This window comes from Aspergillus eucalypticola (genome assembly GCF_003184535.1).
Source record: "Aspergillus eucalypticola CBS 122712 chromosome Unknown BO83scaffold_13, whole genome shotgun sequence".
Classification (NCBI taxonomy): Eukaryota; Fungi; Ascomycota; class Eurotiomycetes; order Eurotiales; family Aspergillaceae; genus Aspergillus; species Aspergillus eucalypticola.
In genome coordinates this window covers 102,414-124,503 of record NW_020290287.1, presented here as the reverse complement: position 1 = coordinate 124,503, position 22,090 = coordinate 102,414, and the positions used below count along the sequence as shown (strand labels likewise).

The 22,090-nt window shown below is 50.8% G+C and overlaps 10 protein-coding genes across 10 annotated transcripts; 5 read left to right on the top strand and 5 right to left on the bottom strand.

Moving 5' to 3' along the window:
- Positions 1-1,114: 1,114 nt before the first annotated feature.
- On the top strand, positions 1,115-3,378 carry BO83DRAFT_437555 (nitrogen assimilation transcription factor NirA; the record flags this gene model as incomplete). Its single annotated transcript, XM_025536024.1, has 3 exons — positions 1,115-1,269; positions 1,354-3,110; positions 3,162-3,378. The coding sequence occupies 3 exons, from the start codon at positions 1,115-1,117 to the stop codon at positions 3,374-3,376; spliced, it is 2,127 nt and encodes a 708-aa protein (XP_025387759.1).
- A 115-nt stretch (positions 3,379-3,493) lies between these two features.
- On the bottom strand, positions 3,494-4,438 carry BO83DRAFT_361261 (aldolase; the record flags this gene model as incomplete). The annotated part of the gene is made up of 2 exons (XM_025529446.1): positions 3,494-4,113; positions 4,171-4,438. The coding sequence occupies 2 exons, from the start codon at positions 4,436-4,438 to the stop codon at positions 3,494-3,496; spliced, it is 888 nt and encodes a 295-aa protein (XP_025387758.1).
- Positions 4,439-4,789: 351 nt separating this feature from the next.
- Positions 4,790-6,148, top strand: BO83DRAFT_408364 (NAD(P)H-quinone oxidoreductase). Its single transcript, XM_025534034.1, has 4 exons — positions 4,790-5,167; positions 5,216-5,271; positions 5,321-5,407; positions 5,460-6,148. The coding sequence occupies exons 1-4, from the start codon at positions 4,930-4,932 to the stop codon at positions 6,087-6,089; spliced, it is 1,011 nt and encodes a 336-aa protein (XP_025387757.1). The 5' UTR covers positions 4,790-4,929; the 3' UTR covers positions 6,090-6,148.
- Positions 6,149-6,299: 151 nt separating this feature from the next.
- Positions 6,300-7,173, bottom strand: BO83DRAFT_427237 (NAD(P)-binding protein; the record flags this gene model as incomplete). Its single annotated transcript, XM_025535335.1, has 5 exons — positions 6,300-6,529; positions 6,580-6,715; positions 6,766-6,886; positions 6,943-7,033; positions 7,083-7,173. 5 exons carry the CDS (start codon positions 7,171-7,173, stop codon positions 6,300-6,302), a joined length of 669 nt encoding a protein of 222 aa, XP_025387756.1.
- Positions 7,174-7,293: 120 nt separating this feature from the next.
- On the top strand, positions 7,294-8,634 carry BO83DRAFT_313332 (fungal specific transcription factor domain-containing protein; the record flags this gene model as incomplete). The annotated part of the gene is made up of 1 exon (XM_025527553.1): positions 7,294-8,634. A coding segment is annotated over one exon (1,341 nt), but the record flags the coding sequence as incomplete, so codon positions are not given.
- Positions 8,635-8,869: 235 nt separating this feature from the next.
- On the bottom strand, positions 8,870-9,755 carry BO83DRAFT_445641 (uncharacterized protein; the record flags this gene model as incomplete). The annotated part of the gene is made up of 3 exons (XM_025536563.1): positions 8,870-9,075; positions 9,128-9,366; positions 9,427-9,755. The coding sequence occupies 3 exons, from the start codon at positions 9,753-9,755 to the stop codon at positions 8,870-8,872; spliced, it is 774 nt and encodes a 257-aa protein (XP_025387754.1).
- Positions 9,756-12,416: 2,661 nt separating this feature from the next.
- BO83DRAFT_378598 (amino acid transporter) lies at positions 12,417-14,684 on the top strand. Its single transcript, XM_025531296.1, has 7 exons — positions 12,417-12,724; positions 12,826-12,839; positions 12,907-12,979; positions 13,049-13,380; positions 13,438-13,581; positions 13,641-14,081; positions 14,148-14,684. Exons 1-7 carry the CDS (start codon positions 12,561-12,563, stop codon positions 14,345-14,347), a joined length of 1,368 nt encoding a protein of 455 aa, XP_025387753.1. The 5' UTR covers positions 12,417-12,560; the 3' UTR covers positions 14,348-14,684.
- Positions 14,685-15,313: 629 nt separating this feature from the next.
- On the bottom strand, positions 15,314-16,816 carry BO83DRAFT_361253 (dienelactone hydrolase family protein). Its single transcript, XM_025529445.1, has 4 exons — positions 16,650-16,816; positions 16,477-16,579; positions 15,983-16,423; positions 15,314-15,922 (listed from the first exon to the last, which is right to left on the bottom strand). The coding sequence occupies exons 2-4, from the start codon at positions 16,562-16,564 to the stop codon at positions 15,714-15,716; spliced, it is 738 nt and encodes a 245-aa protein (XP_025387752.1). The 5' UTR covers positions 16,565-16,579; positions 16,650-16,816; the 3' UTR covers positions 15,314-15,713.
- Positions 16,817-17,406: 590 nt separating this feature from the next.
- On the top strand, positions 17,407-18,949 carry BO83DRAFT_378597 (uncharacterized protein). Its single transcript, XM_025531295.1, has 3 exons — positions 17,407-17,818; positions 17,873-18,083; positions 18,143-18,949. Exons 1-3 carry the CDS (start codon positions 17,664-17,666, stop codon positions 18,812-18,814), a joined length of 1,038 nt encoding a protein of 345 aa, XP_025387751.1. The 5' UTR covers positions 17,407-17,663; the 3' UTR covers positions 18,815-18,949.
- Positions 18,950-19,009: 60 nt separating this feature from the next.
- On the bottom strand, positions 19,010-21,561 carry BO83DRAFT_437549 (bifunctional terpene synthase/polyprenyl synthetase family protein; the record flags this gene model as incomplete). Its single annotated transcript, XM_025536023.1, has 9 exons — positions 19,010-19,327; positions 19,381-19,462; positions 19,519-19,585; positions 19,649-19,914; positions 19,981-20,135; positions 20,194-20,824; positions 20,876-21,123; positions 21,180-21,226; positions 21,285-21,561. The coding sequence occupies 9 exons, from the start codon at positions 21,559-21,561 to the stop codon at positions 19,010-19,012; spliced, it is 2,091 nt and encodes a 696-aa protein (XP_025387750.1).
- Positions 21,562-22,090: the final 529 nt, after the last annotated feature.

Genomic DNA, 22,090 nt, shown 5'->3' with positions numbered 1-22,090 from the left:
TGGTCCTTGGCATTTCCTAGCAGTTGCAAACGTGTCTTGCCGAATTCGATTGGATAGTGAGACGGTATCGGGGATGTGGGGGGACGCTTCGAAGGGAGACAGATGCAGGTGCTTTTTCTTCCACACCTCTAGCCAAGTCTCCAGCAAAGTTAGGAATCACGGAGTGAGGGCAAGGGAGTATCTGACTATGGTGAGGTCCAATCAGCAGCGTACCAAGAGTGCTTAAAGTCCGTATATGTGGCTTGGTATAGTCTTGGTGTGATGACACTCATCCTGGGTAGATGGGAGTTGTATTGTATCCAATGTGACAACTTCACACTCCCACGGCATCCATGAAACTGCCATATTGCACAGCTTGGCCGTCAATAGCTAGCGACCTCATGGACGCCTTTTCATTGTCGTACAAATGACTGTCGCGACCTCTCTAACGGAAGATAACCCTCCGTGCAGCTTCTCGCGTACACAGGCAATACTGGTGCGAGCTGCATAGAGACGCATTATGACCGCAGTGCTACCTCCGGTGTGACCTCCTCGCCTCGATGTCTCAAGCGTCGGGGGATCTGACCGTCTGGCGAGTGGGGGTGATTGTGGATCGGGGTTGGAATGTTGTGATCAGTTGATATCCGGCAGTTTACGGACCGAAATGCTCCGTTGCTCTAGTCTAGAACAGGCTAGCATTGTACGAGCGTCGTCGTTGTAACTAACTGGCCAATGAGAGTGTTCTTTGGGTTATTACTCAGCGGGACATCCCCTCGTCCCAAAGAGGAAGGACAGTGACTGAGTGACAACCCTCAGTTCGACTTCAACATTTACCCCCTGTTGAGTATACAGTGCGGGGATATCCAATCCCATTCCTCAATAGACGTCAAAGCTCTGTATCTCGGGAATTTCCTCGCTTAATTCCCTCCCCTGCACGGTCTTCCCCGCAGATGTCAGATCGGTCACTGCGTCATGCTGGCTGTGCCCCCAACTAGCTCCTCTTGGCTACCCCAGATTATCGGCTCCCTACTGTCTCTGAATTAGCCCGTCCTGGCCACGCTGCTTTACTGTCCGTAACCCCCTCTCGTTTCCTTCTGACTGCTTTTTCTCCGAGCAAGGTCGGCCATGTGCGGAAATGAGTCCCAAGCGCCAGTCTTCTCCGACCACCCCCCGGGCCTGTCAATTCTGTCGCGTCCGCAAGATCCGTTGTGACAACCAGAAACCCACCTGTGGCTCCTGTCAGCGTCATGATCGACAGTGTGTCTATGTGGTCGACCCACCCCGCCAGAGGTAGGTGTTCATCCCACCTGGATGCCTCTCGCCATCCATGGCTGCAATTATCTTGCCACGCATGCGCTGACGCTGCTGCCCCAGGCCGTCGCGAGCTCTCATCAATGCCGCTCACCGCCAGAGGCGTGCGGCGGAAAATGTGATTCTTGCTCTGAAAAAGGCTGATTCGGTTGCTCGAGCTGCTATCCTGGATTCTATCCATGTCAAGGACGGCGTCCTGCAATTGCCGGCATCATTGGCCGGCCTCGGTGCCAATAACAACGACATTCCGGTCTCCCAACCAACCCAAGCCTCGGACAATAGCTCAAATGTGTACAGTACGCCCAATGACGAATTGAATGATAGTAGCTCCGAAGACGAGGACTATGATCCCACCACCTTTCTCTCCCGCGATGAATGCGGCACCGTCGGCATCTTTGGCCCGTCGTCGGCGTTGCATGCCCGGAGCCCCCTAGGCCTACCCAACAGTGCCAACTCACGACCTGCCGCAGAGCCAGATCGATACCAGCTTATCGCCGAGGCTGCCCTCCAACGCCAACGTGAACCTGATCTGCGACGTCTGCCGACCATTGGAGGGATACCGTCCGAATTGGCTCTGCATCTGCTCGATCTGCACTGGAACCGGCAGCATCACACATTTCTGCTGACCTATCGCCCCGCCTTCATGCGTGACCTCGTCACTGGCGGCCCGTACTGCTCAGACTTCCTGCTTAACGCCGTCTTCGCTTGTTCGAGCAAGTTCTCGACCCGTGTTGAGGTGCGGGAAGATCCGCAACGGCCCGAATCGGCTGGGAAACGGTTCTTCGACCGCTGTGATGAATTGCTGGCAGAACAATCGCTCTTGACCCACTCGAGCATCCCGACCATTGCCGGTTTGATCATGCTTGGTAGTACCTTCAATGCCCGGGGACAGACTTCCAAAGGCTGGCTCTATACGGGATTCGCCCTGCGCATGGTATACGACCTTGGTCTGCATCTGGATTGCAAGGAGGTTGCTGCCAGTGCGGAGGATATCGAGGTTCGGCGGCGCGTCTTTTGGGCGGCCTTCATTTGTGATAAACTCCAGAGTTTGTACTTTGGACGTCCCTTCACGATTCAGCTGCGTGATGCGCATGTGTCGCGAGACTTTATGGATACCTTTGAAGAGAACGAACTGTGGATGCCGTACATCGATCCCCTGAAACCAGACAGCACTGCTCGTTCTCACATCCCCACGCGCATCTACTCCGTCACCGTCTTTCAGCAGCTCTGTTCTCTGTCCAAGATCATGACCAGCATCATTGACCGGTTTTACATGGCTGGTGCCACTGGAAGTAAGACTCGCAAGCATCTGGAACTCATCGACCGTCGTTTGGAAGCTTGGTATCGTAAATTGCCGGCAGAGCTGCGGTTTGAGCCCTGGGCAGATGATGGCCAGTCGCCGCACGCCACTGTAGCACCCAATGTCATTATCTTGCTAACTACCTACAACGCCCTCATTATCTTACTCCATCGTCCGTTCATGGGCAGCGGGCATCTGCGCTCCGATGACCCGCCCGCGGACTCCTGGGAGCGTTGTGTCACCGCTGCTCGCAACATCACCAGCCTGGCTCTGGCCTATCGGTCAGCCTACTCGCTGCGCCGAGCCAACTACATGCTCAGCTACGCGGTCTATGTAGCCTGCACCATCCATGCGCGCAATCCGGCCATCCGGGAAAGCACGCGTCGGAAAGAAGCATCGTCCCCGCTGACGGTGTGTCTGCGTTGTCTGGACGAGCTGGCCATCCCTAACTGTGGTGTGTCGGCGCCATCGAAGATTATTCGCCGGCTCATGGAGGCCAACGGCATGTCCATCCAAACTGGTAAGCACTGCACAGTCTTCAAGAAAGCTCAAAGCCACTAATGGTGTTTAGGATGTGACCCGGCTATTCAAGACCCATTCCAGGTAGACATCAACTTAGACTTTCAAACCTTTCCCGGTCTGGACTTCAGTCCTGCGCGACTGGATCATGCCAATCAGATCTCTGGCTTCCAGGACTTTAACCAGGACCTGGACCTGTTGTTCGGGTTCATGAACGAGCCCGACGTGTCGATTTCCTCCATGCTCACTGGGGTTGTACCCTATTAGCGACGTCTATATAGACCACATTTCAGAATAGAAAGTCCGGGAATTGAGCCCGATGTTCAATATAGAACCCATAAATTACATAACATCATCAAAACATCACATCATAGCCCAGTAAACTCACTCTAACACGCTCGGATCCTCCTTAACCGCCTGATCATAATACGGTTGAAACGCCAACCACATCTTACTCGAGTTACCACTCTTCCTATGCGTCATCTCCGCCTCCTCTTTGTTGATGTAGACCTTCTCCCACCCTGGTCCGGCCGCCGCATTGGCCATCATCTGCGCATGACAGCACCGATCGAGGGCAATAAACAGGAACGCTGCTTCATCAACCGTCTTACCGCAGGTGATCATACCGTGGTTCTGCAGAATTACACTGCGGCAGGTTGGACCGAGGGCCTTGGCAATGCGAGCCCCTTCTTCAGTGGAGAGCACGGTGCCTCCGTAGCGAGGGTACACGGCCAGATCGTTGTAGAAGCGCAGGGCGTCCTGGTAGAGCATTTCAATGGGTCGCGCAAAGCAGGAGAACGCCTTTCCGTAGACGGAGTGTGCGTGGCATGCGGCGTTCAGGTCTGGGCGGGCTTTATGGATTTCACTGTGAATGGCGAATGCGGGGCCATTGATGGGATGCTGGGCGCCTCCGGGGAGAACTTCGCCATTCTCGTTGACGAGGACGAGGTCAGAAACTTTGATCATGGAAAAGTGCATGCTGAGTGGGTTGATCCAGAAGTGGTCTATTGTAGGCTTTGTTAGTGGGTCGTTGGTTGCAGAGGGAAACACCGGTCACTGACGAGGATTCAGGGGATCGCGTAGCGAAATGTGTCCAGCCACTCCCTCGTCAAATCCCTGCCGGGCAAAGACACGGAAGGCCACGGCCAGATGCTGTTTTTGATATGCCCGCTCATCTTCAATGTTGTTGAAAGTCGGGGGCGAGCGGATCACAACCTTGCCCTCTTTGTCGCCTAGGAAGTGTACATCGTCGAAGAACTTGTTGGTCGAAGCTGATCCATTGCTGTGACCGTTCTGGGGGGCAGATTCAGTGACGGTAGTGGTGGCCATCGTTGGGTCGACTCGACAGTACTTTCGGATTATGATTACTCTGTAGTATGGAGAAGGTGGTGTAGACAAACAGAGTTAGTCGAAAAGAGGTAGGACCAGGATTAAATTCTTAGACAAGTCGATCTACTAGGCCCGAGATTGACTTATTTTATACCTATCCACGTGTCTGTATTCAATAAGCATAAAAACTCCGTGTCAGCGGTCATTACACTGGGTGAACCAGTCGGAGCGGTAAATCCAGCGACGGAGGGTTGTTCTCCGTCGGACGGAGGTGTAGATCCGCCTCGGAAAGTGGCAAGTAATGGTCCATTTTCAACTCGACAAACTGTTTGTCTGGTCCCCGCAAGTGATGTCAGCGGGGATGCGTTCGATCCAGCGTGTGCGCCATTATCATTATTATTTCTTCCTCGCGCTGGTTGTTTAGTATGATGGTTTATTGAAACCGCTTCACCTCATCTTACAGCATTCACATATTACGACCAATCAAGGAAATGAAGGCTGTTGGGGTAAGAAACGGCAAAGGCAATGCCGATGCCCTCTTCATCGAAGATGGTGTGCCTGATCCCGTTCCGACGGGCAATCGCATCCTGGTTCGCATTAAGGCATTCGGTCTCAATCGCATGGACATAATGCAAAGAGAGGATCGCTACCCATACCCTTTATTGCCCGAATCGGGAAAGATCATGGGAGTGGAGTTTAGTGGAATCGTAGAAGAGAAGGCGCCCGATTGTGAGCTACGACATTCATCATTGCGAGAGCATTAGCTGACAGTGACAGGCTCCGGGGATTTTCAGGTGGGAGACAAAGTGTTTGGTCTTGCATACGGGGGTGCAGTAGGTGACTGGTCACACCATTCATGAAATTTCAACTGACATGATATAGTATGCACAAAAGATCGCTGTGTCGGAGAAGATGCTTATGCACCTTCCGTCTACACTGAGTTTTGAAGAAGCTGCTGGTATCCCGGAGGTAGGATTAATCACCCGCACTGCATTCACTTCCAACTCAACTGACCAGACAGACCTCTTTCACAGCTATCCAGGCCATTCACCTAGTCGGTAACCTTCAACCTGGCCAGTCAGTGCTCATCCACGCTGGTGCCTCTGGAGTCGGTCAATCTGCTATCCAGATCGCCAAGGTAGGCGGAGCATCCAAGATCTTCACTACTGCTGGGAGTGACGAGAAATGTGATTTGTGTCGCTCTCTTGGGGCGGACTTTGCGGTCAATTATCGCTCCGGAGAGGACTTCTCAGAAGTGGTCAAGCGGGAGACAAATGGACGCGGGGTGGACCTGATTGTGGATCTCGTAGGAAGGGACTATTTTCACCGAAACATGGCCTCGGCAGCCATGGATTCTCGCATGGTCCTGGTTGCAGCTTTAAGCGGGAGCAAGGTGGATGACTTTGATCTGCGTGCATTGCTCAACAAGCGAATTTGGCTCATGGCTACAACGTTGAGAACTAGAGCCGCTGATTATCAGGGACAATTGCGTGATCTATTCTGTGAGAAAATCCTTCCCTATATCAAATCAGGCGAGGTGAAGACGACGGTGGATAAAGTATTTCCATGGACTCAAGTACCGGATGCCCATAAGCGTTTGGAGTCGAATGTCAACGCCGGCAAGATTATCTGTCTGGTTAACGACGACTGAATAATCTCAAGTATAGCTTACAGATATGGTCAGATAGATAACGTGTATATGACTGCTCGTTCCACTCGTGACACAAATACATAGAAACGTTAGCTGAGAGCGACACAAACTCTGAACTGGATGCTAAGCTAGAAAGGGAGATGAAGAGACTTGTATGAAACTGGAAGCTGTCCGCAAAGACCGCTGGCAGAAGCATAGCCTCATTACTCATCAAACTTTGACCACAAATCGACCGTCGGCCTCTCCTCTTTCGAGTGCCTGCAGACACGCCCCGATGTCCTCCAATCGCACCTCAACAATCATAGATTTGACTCGACCATCGCGTACATACTGCAGTGCCTCGCGCGTATCCTCCATCGTTCCTGTGCTACTGCCAGTAAGGCGTACACCACGAGCCACAAAATATTCAGGACCGATAGGGAAGTGCATCTTGTTTGGTGCTGGAAGGATATCAGTACGTGTGGTAGCAGGGATGCCTCACGTAGCTTACTGATCCCAGTGCAGACTATAATCCCCATTTTCCGGACGTAAGTCAGGGCTTGTTCATAAGCTCTGCTACTAGAGCTAACCACAATTACTCCATGAGGACCTCCCTCAGTAACACGGATGACATCTGCTGTGAGATCCTGCAAGACGTCCGTTAGCCACATTCTGCGTAAGCCATCAGTCTGCGTACTAGTCTCTCCATGAAATCAATGTATGAAGTGAATCCCAATTTGCATGATAACTCCCGTTTACCTGGGCCTGTGTCAATTCCAAATACCCGCAGACCGCTCGCTTTGGCGTATTGTATTGCCCTGGTTGGAGGTTAGCGTCCATAAATCCATGGGATCGTTTCTGGAAGACATCTCACAAGTGGCCCAGCCTGCCTCCAGCTCCAAAAATTGTTATCCACTGCCCAGAAGTGAGGCCAGTACTGCGAATAGCCTTATATGCCGTTGTGCCTGAAATTCCCGCTATTAGTTAGCATCAACTGGGGTCTTCCCCTCATACCAGCACACAAGGTCGGCGCGGCTTCACTTGCAGAGATATCTTCATAGATGCGCATGAGATACTTCGAATTGACGATCGAGTATTCTTGCATGTTTCAGCTATGGTCAGAACTCGGGGTGTGGGTTTAAAATATTACCTCCCCAGCATCCCTCAACATCCTTTTCACTAAGCTTTCTCAAGTCGCATAGCTGCTCGGTCCCTTCCTGGCACATCTCGAGGAGCTTTGGCCAGCTTGTTGACCACATGTACAGTCTCTAATATTCAAGCTCTTTTGCTTATGGCACTCTTCCTGCACAACAACAATGATCGGAATGCAGCGTGGACCCTAACAGGCAGTGCTGCGAGAATTGCAATTGCGTTAGGCTTGCATCGAAGCGATATTGATGAGAGCCTTCGTCTAACTGAACAAGACTCCCGAAGGCGAGTCTGGTCTACATTATTAACGGTCGAGCAATTTCTCTGCTCGTGTTTGGGACGCCCAAGTGTAATTGACGGTCGGGAAGTAACCCTGGGACCTGCACCCGAAGACTCTGCTACTGCATTCCCCAGTCATCCCAGCCATCACCAGGTGGCCACTGATCTTCAACGACAAGCCAGTCGACTCCGCGATGCGATCGCTTTCTTGCATCGGCCTGCTTCCCCTGTATCATCAACTGATACGCCGGTTACTGATCCAATAGCGCTCCTGACCAGGCTGAAAAATTGGGAAATTAACATACCAACTTATCTCATTATACCGTCTGCTATCTTGGATTCGTGCACCATTCCCCAAGAGGCAGTTCTGGAAGCGTTCGTTTCTGGTTATCCACCGGCTCAACTACAGCCAACGGTTCTCCTCCATTTAACCTATAACAATCTCGTTATCCAGCTTACGCGGCCATATTTGCTTAAAGTTATTTCAATGAGTCGAAGGCATAATCCAAAACAACAATACCCTTGGGCTACACCTCATGATACTTCGAAAGACGTGCGAAAGAGCGCTGAGTATCTGGCCTCCAGCTGTGTAACAGTAGCGATGCGGATTGTTAACCTTCTCATCCTAATTGAACATGCCAACAGGGTCAATGGAAAAACTAGCCTGGACCTTTTTTACGGGTACTCGGCTGGAATGGTTCTGCTCCTCCGTCAGCTTTGGGTCATGCCCCCGGATCTTCCAATGTCTATGTGGCAGCTAGAAGACGCAGCTCAGCGTGATCTTCGATGTCAGGTGACAAGGTTGCAGTCCCTAATGCAAAAAATCGCGGAGTGTCCGACCATGCAGAGGTTTAAGTCAGTGCTTCAAAAGTTCGACGAAGCTGTTCTTGCGAACGGGCAACGGATGCGAAGTGAAATTGATGAAGTTGCATCTTTGCACGTGGTGCAGGAGGAAGGCATAGAACCTTTGTCGACCTCACAGCTTCAAATTCCTAGCGTCGATGGGACTAATAGCGACCTATATGGCACTATCTTAGGTAGCCCAAGCCTGTGGCAAGATTCCCTACAGACGATCACCCAATACAGTCTCGACTGGAGCAACTTTGAGCAATTTCTTGGCAGCATGAACGTGGCATAGGATTCAATGGCTACGTAGCTACTTTGAATGAAACTTCTCGAGATGGCAGCTTTACGTCGTGCAGACCTCGACATCAAAACCATATTCATTCTGTCAAGACTGCGCTCACCTGATCCCTCAAACCCCAATCCATCAAACATGTCATTTCCCCCAACGTGCTCAATCCATTTATGATCACTACTGAACCGCAAAGTCCTGCATGCGACAAGGTCTTCATGATTACTGGTGATCTTACTTAGGCATCCACACAAAAGTTCAGTGTCATAGCCCGGCGAATGTTCTCTCCTTCTTTGATGAAATCCTCGACGTTGTGTCGTGCCCTGGCCCAGTGCTCCCTGTTGAACTGGCAACGATGGTTGACATAGTCAATCTTGACTTTGACAGATCCTCTCTCATCCTCCCCGCCCTCTTCGTAGACCCGGAACATTGTAGACTTGACCACTATGACATCCTGTTAGTGGCTGCGTCACCGAAGACAGTAATATCTGCCTACCAGGATTTTCCCTGCCATCAGCGCACACTTCCACATTGGTGAAATGGTACTGCTGCATGTCGTCTTGCTTGCGTGCAGCAATGATGCGGTTGATGATGCGCAAGACAACGCCAAACTGTGCCGGCAGGTTTTCCTTGGATTCCAGCCGCCCGCGCAGCTCCTGTTCGACCTTCTTGTTCATGCTTTTCTCATCTGTCTTCAGCTCAATGGTAAATTCCTTCTTGTCGGCTTCCACCAGCCTTCGTGGCGAAACGTTAGAGACCACTCCGAGGAAATTTACTCTCAGCATGGAAACTCACCAGGATTCGTGCTCCTTGCGCAGATACTGGATCGCCTTGCTGCGATGGTCGGTGCGTCTGACGCGCGATTCGTTGTAGTCGTCGGTTGGCAGCTTTCCCTTCTGCATCAATTCATTGACCTGGGATTCAGCGCGCCCAAGTTCAAAGGCGTTCCAGGTCTCCAGGTCATGTCTCAACTCCTGCACTGCCTTGCGATGCTTGTCGGAGACCGGCTGATTGTAGTAGATGAAGAGGAGACTAGGGGTGCCATAGTCACCAGTCACATCTACTCCCTCTGGAGCGCCCACGAATTTGTGTCCATTATCACCAGACAAAGGAGACGCGTCCATTTTTTAGGATCTCCTGTAGACAAAACTGTGGCCGGAGATACAATCAGACAAGATTTGCTATGATCTGGGAAAGATGCTTAAGCTGTCGATGGATCGAACTCATAGCATGGCTTCTCGGTGAGCAATGACTGGGCTTCTTATAGTTTCGTGGTCCCGACAACAGAGATGCTATGTTTTGTAGTGTTGTGAAGCCTGTGTCAAGGTCTAAGCGCTCATGTTACCATAACTTACTTAGACTACTGATAGCAGCGGTTCCTGTGACATCCGAAGTGATGCAGATGCGTAAGACTCCGCTGCATCCGACATCAGATTATGCTCACCATGCGCCCAACGCACAGCAAGGTTGGCTATTAATCGATAGGTCAGGTGCTTCGCCTGACTTACCTTGGGGCACTTCACTGCATCGTGGAGCAGATGCAAGGTAACTCTTAAATGCACGCATATGCTTTACTCAGGCGAACTTGGGCTTTTCTCCGGGTCAGGTAATGGTGCTTCAGGAATTGCTCATTCTATCTTGACATTGCACAGTTTACATGGAGTCCCAGCAAATACACAGGGTCCTTCTTAGTTGATTTTAGGTTCCCACTTATAGCTATGGATTTACGTACAGTAGACAAAATTATCCATAATTTAAAAAATCGATAGCAGCTTCAAATGCCATTCCGACACTGGCATACTTTCACAGAAATATGAGCAAGCGCCACCGTAGCGAGATAGGTGCGTTGCTCCTCACGCACGCACATTCTTCGTCCACATCCATTTTGTGGCTTTGACCACGATACAGTAGACTGGATGTTTCACAAATATTCCAATTCGTGGGTTCCGCGGCGGCCTGACATGGTGTATCTGTAACACGAGGTCAACTTAAGAAAACAAAGCAGTTTTCAACATCAGATGCGGAGATATCGCGCAGCCAATCTTGTTGTACGAGATGTACGCAACGTAACAAGCTTAAATGGCACGACGGGGTAAGCCTTGGCACAGACATCCTCGGGCGACTCGCAACAGCTACTTTTTTACGTGGAATGGAGGCCCAAGCTCACTATGGCTAGTCATGATGGCTTCATCTGATGCACGGAGTATAAGCAGCTGCAACATGACAGATTCCTACCACGTCAACAACCACAATTCTGTCAGCGTTGTCTCGCAATTCGCATCAGATAGTCGTCAGCATATATCCAACAAGTGCAGACGATGCAGGTCCACGCTCGAATAGCCATGGAAGCGCTCTCTTGGTGAGCGAGAGCCCAATGCACGTTGCATGCTCACCAGTGTACGATTCAAGATGACGCTACTGTCATACTCACCAACACGTTGGGGATTGCAAGGTACTCTTGTCCCATGGTCAATCCTTTTACTTGAAGTTGACGAGCCGTGCGGCCAGACGGACCAAGTCTATCGAACATGGTCAACCGGACTCTATGATCCAGATAGATGAGTCACTCCCGTCATCATTTCGTCGCTAAATTTGCAACTATAGTCCACCAAGAAGCAACAATACGTGAAATAACCAGCCTCTTACCTAATCAATGAAGCTGCTTCATTGCATCAGCTCACTATATGAGTCAGGCACACGGCATGATGCGGAAGTTATACTATAACTGGGGAAATTCGCCACCGGTGCACGATGGACACTGACACTGTCAAAACGAAGATAGTCACCGATGGAAAGGGTGGGTCCATGAACAAAAGATCGTGCGTGAGGCTGCAAAGAGCTCGCTAGCTAGATATGAGTCAGGGCAAGATGGGAAGCGCGGCCGATTCCGGGGATCCGCCAGAAGAGGGCACGTGGCATGCATTGGGGGGAAATGGGATCCAGGCCCATTTGGGATCCATGGCTAATTTGGCTGGAGCTGTCACCAGTCGGCAAACCGGTCGGATGAACGAGTCAGATCGGCTTCGCGAGCTTCTATAGAACCTTCGATTTCTCCGGGTTAGGTTCGACAAACTAGACGGGAGGCCATGCCGGAGTGCTGCCAGGAAGCTCCGAAAAACCGGCAGCGGCCATGCTTCAGACACAAAAACTCTTAACCCAGTTGGGAAAGGCCTCCGTCTGGCCACCAGCCCTAACCAAGAACGCCGAGGGAAAGAAGGCGGAAAAGTGGAAAACCTTGAGAATGGGGAATCTGGAATCCGCCACCGCGACGCTGCATAAGGTTTAGTGGCTACGACTCCCCCTCCGGCCGCCGGATTGCAACAGGAAAAAAGAGGGGACGCAAGTAGTATTTCCGGGGCTGAGCTTAATTTGATCCTCATGCTTCCCCCAGGTCCGGTGCCGGACCAGCAAGCATTTGCGATATCTGGTGATTCCTCGTCCAATCGAGGTGTGAAAATCGTGCAGGCTGTTCGTCGATCATCTTCAGATGGTCCCTGGACGTTTTTTTTAGCTTAAATAGAGGCTTTTGGTGCCTGAACGATGCATGGTGCGACCGGTGGATCCGTGAGGGCAAGCAGGAGCCCGATGTCGGAGCAGGATTCTGCGGGCGGCAAAGTTTGTGTCACACCAGCAGAGATTGCATTAAGTCGGCCTCTGATTTGCCAGGCTGACCCTTCTATTAACTAAGAAAAACCTCCTCGCCATGCGTCAATGCTTTGCAGACTCTGGCCATATATGGTTGATGCCCGCATCGTGCGGGTGTGCCTGGGTTTAGTTCCGCTACTCCCTTTACCTGGTGCTGTTGCTGCTGTCGCAGAGACTTTGAGAGATTCGAGACGGGTGCTTGTTCAACACTTTATATCCCATCCATCTCACTCACCCTTCTCGAGGAGTCGGCCTGTCAACCAACCCATTCCTGAAGAGCAATCATGTCGACCTTGGACGTGAAGGATATCGAGAATGGCCCCGGTCGCCGGGTCGAAGAAGATGGAGGCATGTGGGAGAATGATATCGTGAAGACACCTTCCGTGGAGAAGGACCCCTTTGGAAATGAAGCTGTTGGAGAGGTTCACTATAAGACTCTCGACTGGTGGTACGTTCGGACCCCGTGAACTATATACTATCGCACCGTTTATATCAGACGGCATATTCTCTTGATGGCGAAGACTGACGAACTCTCTTTCTCGTTTATAGGCAATCTGGCATGCGTATGCTACTCCACTTTGATATGGTCTTTTTTAATCCATGTAACTAACCGTGATTCTTTGTCTGCAGTGATGATCGCCGAGACTGTGTCACTGGGTGTTTTGTCTCTTCCCGCCACCGTGGCTGAGGTTGGCTTGATCCCGTAAGTAGTATTTGATTCCGCACCATCTACATCGTCACCCTGTCTGTTGCTAACCAGTTATGCAATCAGTGCCATCATCCTCATCGTCGGCATGGGCATCATCGCCACCTACTCTGGCTATGTCATTGGACAGTTTCGGGCCAGGTATCCCTTCATCCACAGCATGGCTGATGCCGGCGAGGTCTTGTGCGGCCGCTACGGTCGCATGTTCACGGAATTCGCTCAGCTGGTGTTCTTCATGTTCGCGTCTGGTAGTCACTTGGTGACCTTCACTGTCATGATGAACACCCTTACCAACCACGGAACCTGCTCTGTCGTGTTTGGTGTCGTCGGCTTGGTGCTTTCCTTCGCCTTCTCTCTCCCTCGTACCATGAAGAACGTTTCATGGCTGGCCGTGACTTGTGAGTGCTTCATCTTGTCCACTCACAGCCTCCTATTATGCTAACCCTGTAATCCAGCCTTCATCAGTATTTTTTCGGCCGTCCTGATCACCATGATTGGAGTCGCTGTTGAACACCCGCACCCTGCGCCCATGCAGCTCACCCGCTCGACTTCTTTCGTCAAGGGCTTCTCAGCTGTCACCAACATCGCTTTTGCCTACTGTTCGTCTTCCATCTTCCATTTGTAATCGGTCGCATCTGAGTACTAATCCTTAGTCCAGGTGGTCATCCTGCCTTCTTCGGTTTCATCGCCGAGATGAAGGATCCCAAGGACTTCCCCAAGTCCCTCTGCATGTTGCAGGGCTTTGAAATCGTCTTCTACACGGTCGCATCCGCCGTCATCTATCGCTACGCCGGTCAGAACGTCACCTCCCCCGCCCTGGGCTCCGCCGGTACTGTCGTCCGTAAGGTCGCCTATGGCATTGCCATTCCCACCATCGTCATCGCGGGTGTCGTCCTGGGACACGTTGCCATCAAGAACGTCTACGTCCGCCTGTTCCGCGGTACGGATGTCATGCACAAGCGCAGTGCCCTGGGTGTCGGTGCCTGGATTGGTCTCGCTGCGGGCTACTGGATCATCGCCTGGGTGATTGCCGAGGCCATCCCTGTCTTCAGCGACCTTGTCAGCTTGGTCAGCGCATTGTTTGCTAGTTGGTTTTCATGTGAGTATCCCTTATATTATCGATGTGTCCTTGGCCCCATGAGTTGGTCGCTAATAAATTGTCTAGTCGGTTTGCCCGGTGTCTTCTGGCTGTACATGTACTGGGGCAACTACTTCACCTCTGTCCGCAAAACGCTCCTTACTCTCGCCAACTTGGCCTTGTTCGGCATTGGCGCCACCATCTGTGTCTGTGGTCTCTGGGTCTCTGGACTCTCGATCTCCAGTGACAGCTCTGGCAGCAGCTTCTCCTGCGCCAATAATGCCTAATTCGGGTCATGAGCTACTGCCTCCTCGTGACTGGGTTGTATATGTGTATAGACTTGTATTATAGATAGACTTTCATTTAATATACCCCTTTGCGTTTGTTGTTCACCACTGGATTCGTACATGTATGCTCAAAATTGACATGTACAAGCTATTTCCCAGTACTGTTCCCAAGTGTCACTTGACTACTTCTATCTCCATCTTTATCAACGTGATTTTGTGCCTCTTCTTTCCAGGCCGCGCTTTCTGTGATGCTGCCAATACAAAGTCACTATTGATTGCTCGATTCATCAAGCTTTTCGACAACGTTGTCCCTATACTACGAATGGAACTTACTACGTACTATTCAATGCTGGCTTACTTCAATTCGCAAGCCTTCGTAGTATTAAAACTATCTCAGACAAAAAATGAAGACAGATTCAGTAGTTGTGGTACCAACGTGTATCAAGTTGGATTTGGATTTGACTATATATATATTCCTAACAGGTACCAGTGGTTACCCGTTGCATAATACCCCACACACTCCAGAAAAGCAAATGAAGTCAACAGCCAAGAGGTAGTAGTAGTATGTTAACCAGTGATAAGCCAAACACTGACTAGACTAAACATCTTCATAAAATAATCACGTTACTACTACTAGTAAATGCTCTACACGATGCAGGTGAGTCACATATAATTGCATCTCCGCTTTCACATGATGGAGGCACAATCATCCGAGGTGCCCGGTCAGGACCCTTGGGCCATCAAGGTATCTTTTCTTAGTCGCTCAGCCGTTGTTGGATCGATGATCTTCATTTGGGGATGATGCTACTTCAGGGTCTACTGGAGGACGCTACGTTACATCGCCTTCGCGCCACAATTGCCTTAACTGCTGCGAGCGGAAGGTGGCGCGATCGGGTATGCGGGTGCATAAAGTCTATCCGCTTAGTCATTAGCATAACACAAGACTAAAAGTAGCCTATTTGGGAAAACGCGTCGCTCAAAATAACGCGATGGCAATCATTCCATTGCCAGAGAGGAATTTTTGATGCGGAAGGAACTATCGATGTACGACTATTTACTGCTATGTCCTAAGATAGAACCTCGTTTTTCGTTCGTCTCATGCAATACTCCTCCCGGAAGTTCTCTGGCCTTGATGGAATGGGTATATAGGTAGTACGGAGTATATGTACTATATGTAATCCCCGAAACAAGGACCAGCACTCCTTGAAGTCTGCGAAGAAGATACATCTGTAACCCAGGGAAGTTTGTGACATCAATTTATGCATAGTGCCGCTGAAGATTGAGCATGCGATGAACCATAATGGAAAGGTCTAGCCTCAGCCGTCCAACCTGAACAGTGAATCAAATGTTGGCTGGCTCCAGTCATTCACTCCTTCACATACCGATCGAACCATGCCACAGCTTGCTCAAATGCCGCTTCTTTGGCGAATCTCTGTCGCGGCTCTGCTTGATCACAGCGGACCGCAAATCCGTGCTCTACATCAGAGAATAAATCTATCTGAAAAGGAACACCAACTCTAGCTAGGATCCCCTCGCTCTCGTGGCGGTTGGCAGTGGTAAAGACGGGATCAACAACTTGTCCATTGGTCAGCATCACCAATAATGTAGGAAAGTACACAGTTTTGCTCAACTCACTGGCTGCAGCAATGCTCAACGGCCCTTCGACCCCCTCAAGCTCCTCCACCGTCACCATGGTTGGGTGGGCAACGAACCCTGCGTTTAGTTTGCCAGCTTTGAGGTAGCGACACACATATTTGCCGCCAAAACAATACCCGACAGTGCCGACTTGCTGGCAGGCGAGGGTAGTGCGCATCTCCCCTAGTATAGCATCGACAATAGGATCGACCGTAGGTGGCAGGTGTTGGTTGTACCAGCCCATGATATCAAAATCGGGCCCATGGTCGACTGGGATGGGATCACCGTGGAAGAGGTCGGGCATAACTACGAGGAAGCCACGGGCGGCAAACTGGTCCGCCATCAAATGGGCATTGATGAAGCGATGGCCATTGCCATCGGTGAGGAACAAGATGGCCTTCTTCGTCGACCGATCAGGTGGATAGGTGATGTACGTCGAGACTATCACACAGTCAGTGATGGTAGTGACAACGTTGTCGGTAGTGAATACACACTGTTGGCAAGTTCTTGGATCTCCCCACTGGCCCTGCCATCGTGCAGATGTCCTGCCATGCAGCATTCAGATGGTGCATTGGAAGTCATGATTGCGATGGGCCACTAAAGCAATGGTCAGCAACAGGTGCTGAAATGGCCAGGAATTAAGATGGGATGGGAAAAGCATACTGACGCAGGCAACCAGCGGTTGGCGTAATCCTTTCAGCGTAGGTTCAGCCTGCTGTCGGACCCCTGCGGATATTCCGATTTAATATTATTAGTTTTCTCTCTCGAACCGAGTTTGTAACATATTTAACCAGCTTTGGAGTTCGAACTGGGCCTCACTGTGTTAAATATGCATGGAAATGCAAAGCCACAATACCACCTATAAATAGCTGCAACTCACCTGAGCCACCATGGAGAAGGCTACCTGCTAAAACACCACAGCCTGATGACTTTGGACCACGGTATGGTCTGCGGTGCCTTGTAGTGGAGAACGAATGGTCCTTTCTTCGAGACGCTAATGACCCGACCAGCCACTTAGCGATGGACCGGGTGGCAGACTTGCAGGGATCTAAGGACTGGCCGAGCGACCGGTCGCATCCTCAGCTGGTGCACGTTGAGCGAGGTTTCAGGTAAGCGCCGATATCTTGGCCACTCATATCTCCGCCAGGGTAGATTTAGTGGTGCCTGCGTAACCTCCAAGCAGTCAGCGCGTGGTGGGCTGGCTATATGGGCAGCCTATCTCCCCCCGAAGAACTGACAGGCAGTCCAGTTCAGTCCGGGCCATGCTCCCCATGTCAACAAATTCTACCTCTACCACAGCTATAGTGGATGGCTGGATTGACGAGCCCGATGGGCGTGGCACCTGGTCCATTCTCTCGAGCTGTCTACTGACTATTGTACTATGTTGCTGGACGGCTGTCATGCCCAACATCCCTGCCCGCTCCGACCGATGGTATCATGGCCTACGCGACCGACTGCATTTGGCCTTTCTGGGACTTTTGGGCCCCGAATTTCTGCTTATGCTGGCGCTAGGGCAGTGGTCCTCGGCGCGAGCGTCTGTCAAGGTCTCGAGATCATTCTGTACTGCTCTGCCCAGAAAAACAAACATGGCTAATACCCTCGACAGGGGTTTGAGCAACTATTGACAACGAAGACCACCAAGCGACCCCTTTGGACTTTAACTCATGCTTTCTATGCGGATATGGGGGGTTTCTTGATCGATGGCCCGGGAACCGATCGGCCATTCCCAGTAAACGCGAAGCAGCTTCAATTCCTCATTGAGAAGGGCTACGTCGATTACCCTATGATCGGTGAAGACGACATCAACGATCGGAACAAATCTGATGCGTTCTCTCGGTACGTCTCCAGCTTGCTCGAGAGCTTTTATCATCGGCTTATATAAGTTTCCAGTGTGATCGCAGTTTGCCAGGCACTATGGCTGCTCGTCAACTGCGCCATGCGTGTAGCTCAGGGTCTGGCTCTGACGACCCTGGAGCTCACTACTATCTCATTTGTGGTAGTGTTCCTAGTGACGTCTTTCTGCTGGCGCTTCAAGCCATCGGACATCTCGAGTACCCTGACTCTTGACGTAAAAAACGATATCAATATCATTCGGGAACAGGTATGTTTTACTCTATTCTAGCCAATGATGTGCGTTAACAGTATCTCGTTTCGGATTAGCATTGCCCTTATCCTTCGCAAGAATGGCACGAGACACCCCTGGACTTTGTGTGTGACGATGTCTCCTTTTGCGCAGTGCACTGGCATTACTACACAGAAATCCTGCGAAAAATGCATATTCCGCTGTTTTCACGTCCAATGACCGCAAAACCACGCGATCGCATTGTCAGTGACAACTTTCCCGTCACCGACCTGAAGGCCGATTGCATTGCCACCCCAGTGCTTCTTGTATTCGGCTCAATGTTCATGCTTGCCTGGAATTTCCACTTTCCTTCCCCCGTCGAACATCTTTTGTGGCGCATCGCCAGTATATACAACCTGGTATTCACCGTCATTGGTGGACTGCATGCCGGCTATTGCGACAAAATCGTGTTGCCCAGGGAGTATAAGCGGCGACTGGTTCTTCCCTTGTCGAGACTGAAGACCTCGACTAACCCATCCTGGCAGCGGTCGTGTCTGCGAAACCTAGCAGCCAAGTTGAGAAACATCGATCCGTATCGCAATCCCAAGAGGGAGGTGCCTCTCCGTGTGCTATTTCCTACTTCTGTTCTCTGTGCAGCCTATTGCGTGGGTCGAGCGTACGTTCTCACGGAGGACTTCATCGGACTGCGCAGTTTGCCTGCCAGTGCCTTTCAGACGGTTAGCTGGTCAGACTACGTCCCACATCTGTGAACAGAGCGCGGTGCAGCGGATATCTCATTGCTCATATCACACATCTAATAACACATAGAGATTCTATATACTGTAAATGTTCAAATGGACAAGACCACCCAAGCATTTCATGGTAGCCGTCACGACCCCCAATGGTAAGATAAACGCTAAAATCAACACTTCTGTGGTTACTTTCATCCATCTGTCTATACAATTTCAGACTTCCAGTCGGTGAACAAGGAGTCTCAGAACCCAATTCGGGCAGCCCGATTCCTTTTCTACCTCGTCGATCCGATACCGGATCTCACCCATCAGGCCTCGAAGTGCTTCTTGCGTGTATGCCATGCTTCCGCTCTCGTGGAGACGGTTCAATACGCGCTGCTTCTGCGCGATATCAAGTCCGCCCGACTGGTGCCCGTGCTGTAAGATATTACGAATATCCGATGATTCAGACAATAACTTATTGGCATGAATGAGGGGAAACGAGAACTTCCCCTCGTCTAGATCCTCGCAAAAGCCCTTTTGTCCGGTGTACTGCGCTTCCGTGTCAATTTAAATGTCTAATCGTACTGTCTTGGTGAACCGACCTCTTCAGTAAGATTCTTATAATCATCACGGATTTGGAAATATTCCCCCATAAGGTCGACAAGAGGTTCCAATGGGAGGCATCTATTGTGTCAGGAAAGATTAGTATAGTCTTTCATCAAAGCATCCGCGCTTCCTACCGGTTCTTCTTCGACGTCGCCTTTTGCATCATCAATCGAGCTAATAGCCGGAAGAGACCACCAGTTTCTATATATCTGTCAGTAACAGATTTGTGATAGGTATGTATGAGATGAAAAAGCCTAGATTTACTTTGAAGTATCATCTCCCGGTATTCGTCCTCCGACGGACACTCGCCCTGTCGTGTCCAATACAGATCGAAACTCTGACCGATGAACAGATTACGCATCTCTTCGACGAAGATGTCCACACAACGCGAGTCCTCCAACAGCCTCACTTGGTCCATAGCCTGGATCAGGACAAAGTTAGCGGAGTTGATGGTCAGCGCCTGTCCAAAGACGGTGTGTGTAGCGGGCTGGCCCCGACGCAGAGGCGATCCGTCTTCAATGTCATCCAGCCTACGCAGGAGGATATATCGTTAGCAGAGTGGCGTTTTGGGTACACCTTCTAATGCAGTCACTCACATCAGAGAGGCATTATGTAAAGTCTTTGCAATGGTCATTACGACGCTTACAAAGCGATCCGGGAGAGCAAGCCACACGTTCAGCGCGTCGATCAAGGTCTCGCGAACACCTTTGGAGGGTAGAGAGGCGATATACTCCGCTGGACCAATTAGGTGCTTTATAGATTATTAGCAAAATCGATCAATGAGACGTTACATTGAGCAACGCTCATACCTCTGTTCCGAGTATAACCCGGTCGGTCTCCTTTCCCCAGTCGTCGACAGAAGGAGCCGATGAAACTGATGATCGTGCAGAACGATCACTTGCCCCAGTCCAGAGGGAGGACACAGACGAGATACTATCTTCTGAGACACTCCGTCTTTTACCTATGTTAGGCAAGTCGCGAGCCTCTACCATCGATGCTTGCAACAGGGCACTGCCTTTCTCACATAGCCAGGGGTGATACCGAGGACACCGTAGACTCCAAGCGACGTTCCCTGGAATTTGGCATCCCAACGCCGTGAGATATAACTGCAGCTTAGTGTTGGATTTTCCTTTGCCAGCTATGAATTCTTGTACTCGTTGCTGGTACCCCCTCTCGTAGTCGTTCGTGACTTGCTGGACAAGCCGTTTGGCTTCCTCCTCATCCACCTGGTGCCATTGCATAAATAACCAGACGGCATTCGTCATGGCGGTCTGGTTTGACTCGGGCTTTCGATACTCTTCCCACTCGACATCGAAGGAGAAGTAGTCATTGGCGAGTCCGAGGGCAGCATAGCACGGCTTGACAATAGGAGCAACAAGCTCCTCTTCTTCGTGCGTGAGGAGAAGGCCCATGCCAAAACGCATCAATGTGTCCACAAACCTGTAATCTGGGTTAGAGCAGCGTGAATTTGGATCAGTAGGGACTCCTTACGGTGCACCCGTGTCAACAATCCGGTAGTCCACGTATTCTTCCAGGTTCCTAAATGCGCGGGTCTTGTCCTGCTTGGCTGTTGTGTTGACCATCGTCTTCCAGGAGTCAATAACAACCTCAGCGCATGCAGCGTCGATCGACAGGAGGTCGAGTAGCATCTTAGACTGGATTTGTTTGGTTCCAGTGACCGATCGCACGGTTCGGTACTCTGTCTCATCGAGAGCAATATCGTCCGTGTTATTGTTCAACTGGAGTTGGTTAGGCTTGGGCAACTCTCTGGAGTCAACTTCGCTGTAGGGCATACTGTGGATTTGGCGGCTGATTCAACCACATTATCGTACATGAATGCATCTATCAAGTGTGAGCTTTGGCGAAACGATTGTAGCTTAGCGTGTCGTTGAAATCTCACATTCGAAACAGTAGCTAATGATGGCAATGCGATCGGGCCGACAAAAGGGCAAGACGACCGCGGAGAAGTGACCCTCCCACGGGTTACAGCATCCCCAGCGCTCTATCGGCCCAATATACTGCTCCCAATCGGCTCGGCATTGCTGGGATCCTGCGTTCGCCCAGTCCTCAAACTTATGACGGTGCAGAGGATAATCTCTGCAGAATCCTTGAAGATCCCGTGAGGCACGAGGAACCTGATCGGAGGTATCATCGGGGAATAGATGTGTAAGTGCCATCACGGTATGAAGCAAATTAATCTTCGAGCACCAAACATTCGAGTGGCTTTGCAGATAACGTGCGGGAGGTGAGAAGCCAGAATAAAACATTTCTACAAGACTGGCATGGTCGTCTTTAAACCTAATACCATGGACGGACAAGCCCATTTTCCGGAAAGAGCACTGGCAGATCCATAATGAGACAATTCAGCGTAATTGCTCAAGCTCATACGTTGCCAACAAGGAGATCTCTGTCTACGAGAACAGGCGTTCATCTGAGCGGGAAGCACAATCTGATCTGAAGGGGGATGGAGAGATATCACTGAGAGGATCATTGTAGGCATGGGCCAATCAACCCCTTGCGGGCTGTGGAGATCTGTGAACCATCAACCAGAGTTGCGTCGCGATGAGGTGTGCCAGGATTAGAGGATCCACTCAGATCCACTTGTATCCTTCATCCTTCGAGTCTAAATGGAAGCAAAGACGAAGATCGTTGAAAGTGCAGTTCGTTTTTTGGATTACGTTAAATGGTTGACCCGGGTTCGGCTCA

Excerpts from the sequence above, each read along its gene's own strand:
- BO83DRAFT_361253 (XM_025529445.1), bottom strand. The coding sequence starts at position 16,564 with ATGACTTCCAATGCACCATCTGAATGCTGCATGGCAGGACATCTGCAC. Across the intron at positions 16,424-16,476 it reads GATCCAAGAACTTGCCAACA|TCTCGACGTACATCACCTAT; the intron begins GTGTGTATTCAC and ends ACTGTGTGATAG. Across the intron at positions 15,923-15,982 it reads GTTGAGCATTGCTGCAGCCA|TTGTTGATCCCGTCTTTACC; the intron begins GTGAGTTGAGCA and ends CCAATGGACAAG.
- BO83DRAFT_408364 (XM_025534034.1), top strand. The coding sequence starts at position 4,930 with ATGAAGGCTGTTGGGGTAAGAAACGGCAAAGGCAATGCCGATGCCCTC. Across the intron at positions 5,168-5,215 it reads AGAAGAGAAGGCGCCCGATT|GCTCCGGGGATTTTCAGGTG; the intron begins GTGAGCTACGAC and ends TGACAGTGACAG. Across the intron at positions 5,272-5,320 it reads GTCTTGCATACGGGGGTGCA|TATGCACAAAAGATCGCTGT; the intron begins GTAGGTGACTGG and ends GACATGATATAG.
- BO83DRAFT_378598 (XM_025531296.1), top strand. The coding sequence starts at position 12,561 with ATGTCGACCTTGGACGTGAAGGATATCGAGAATGGCCCCGGTCGCCGG. Across the intron at positions 13,582-13,640 it reads CAACATCGCTTTTGCCTACT|GTGGTCATCCTGCCTTCTTC; the intron begins GTTCGTCTTCCA and ends TCCTTAGTCCAG. Across the intron at positions 14,082-14,147 it reads GTTTGCTAGTTGGTTTTCAT|TCGGTTTGCCCGGTGTCTTC; the intron begins GTGAGTATCCCT and ends TAAATTGTCTAG.
- BO83DRAFT_378597 (XM_025531295.1), top strand. The coding sequence starts at position 17,664 with ATGGGGGGTTTCTTGATCGATGGCCCGGGAACCGATCGGCCATTCCCA. Across the intron at positions 17,819-17,872 it reads AAATCTGATGCGTTCTCTCG|TGTGATCGCAGTTTGCCAGG; the intron begins GTACGTCTCCAG and ends ATAAGTTTCCAG. Across the intron at positions 18,084-18,142 it reads TCAATATCATTCGGGAACAG|CATTGCCCTTATCCTTCGCA; the intron begins GTATGTTTTACT and ends GTTTCGGATTAG.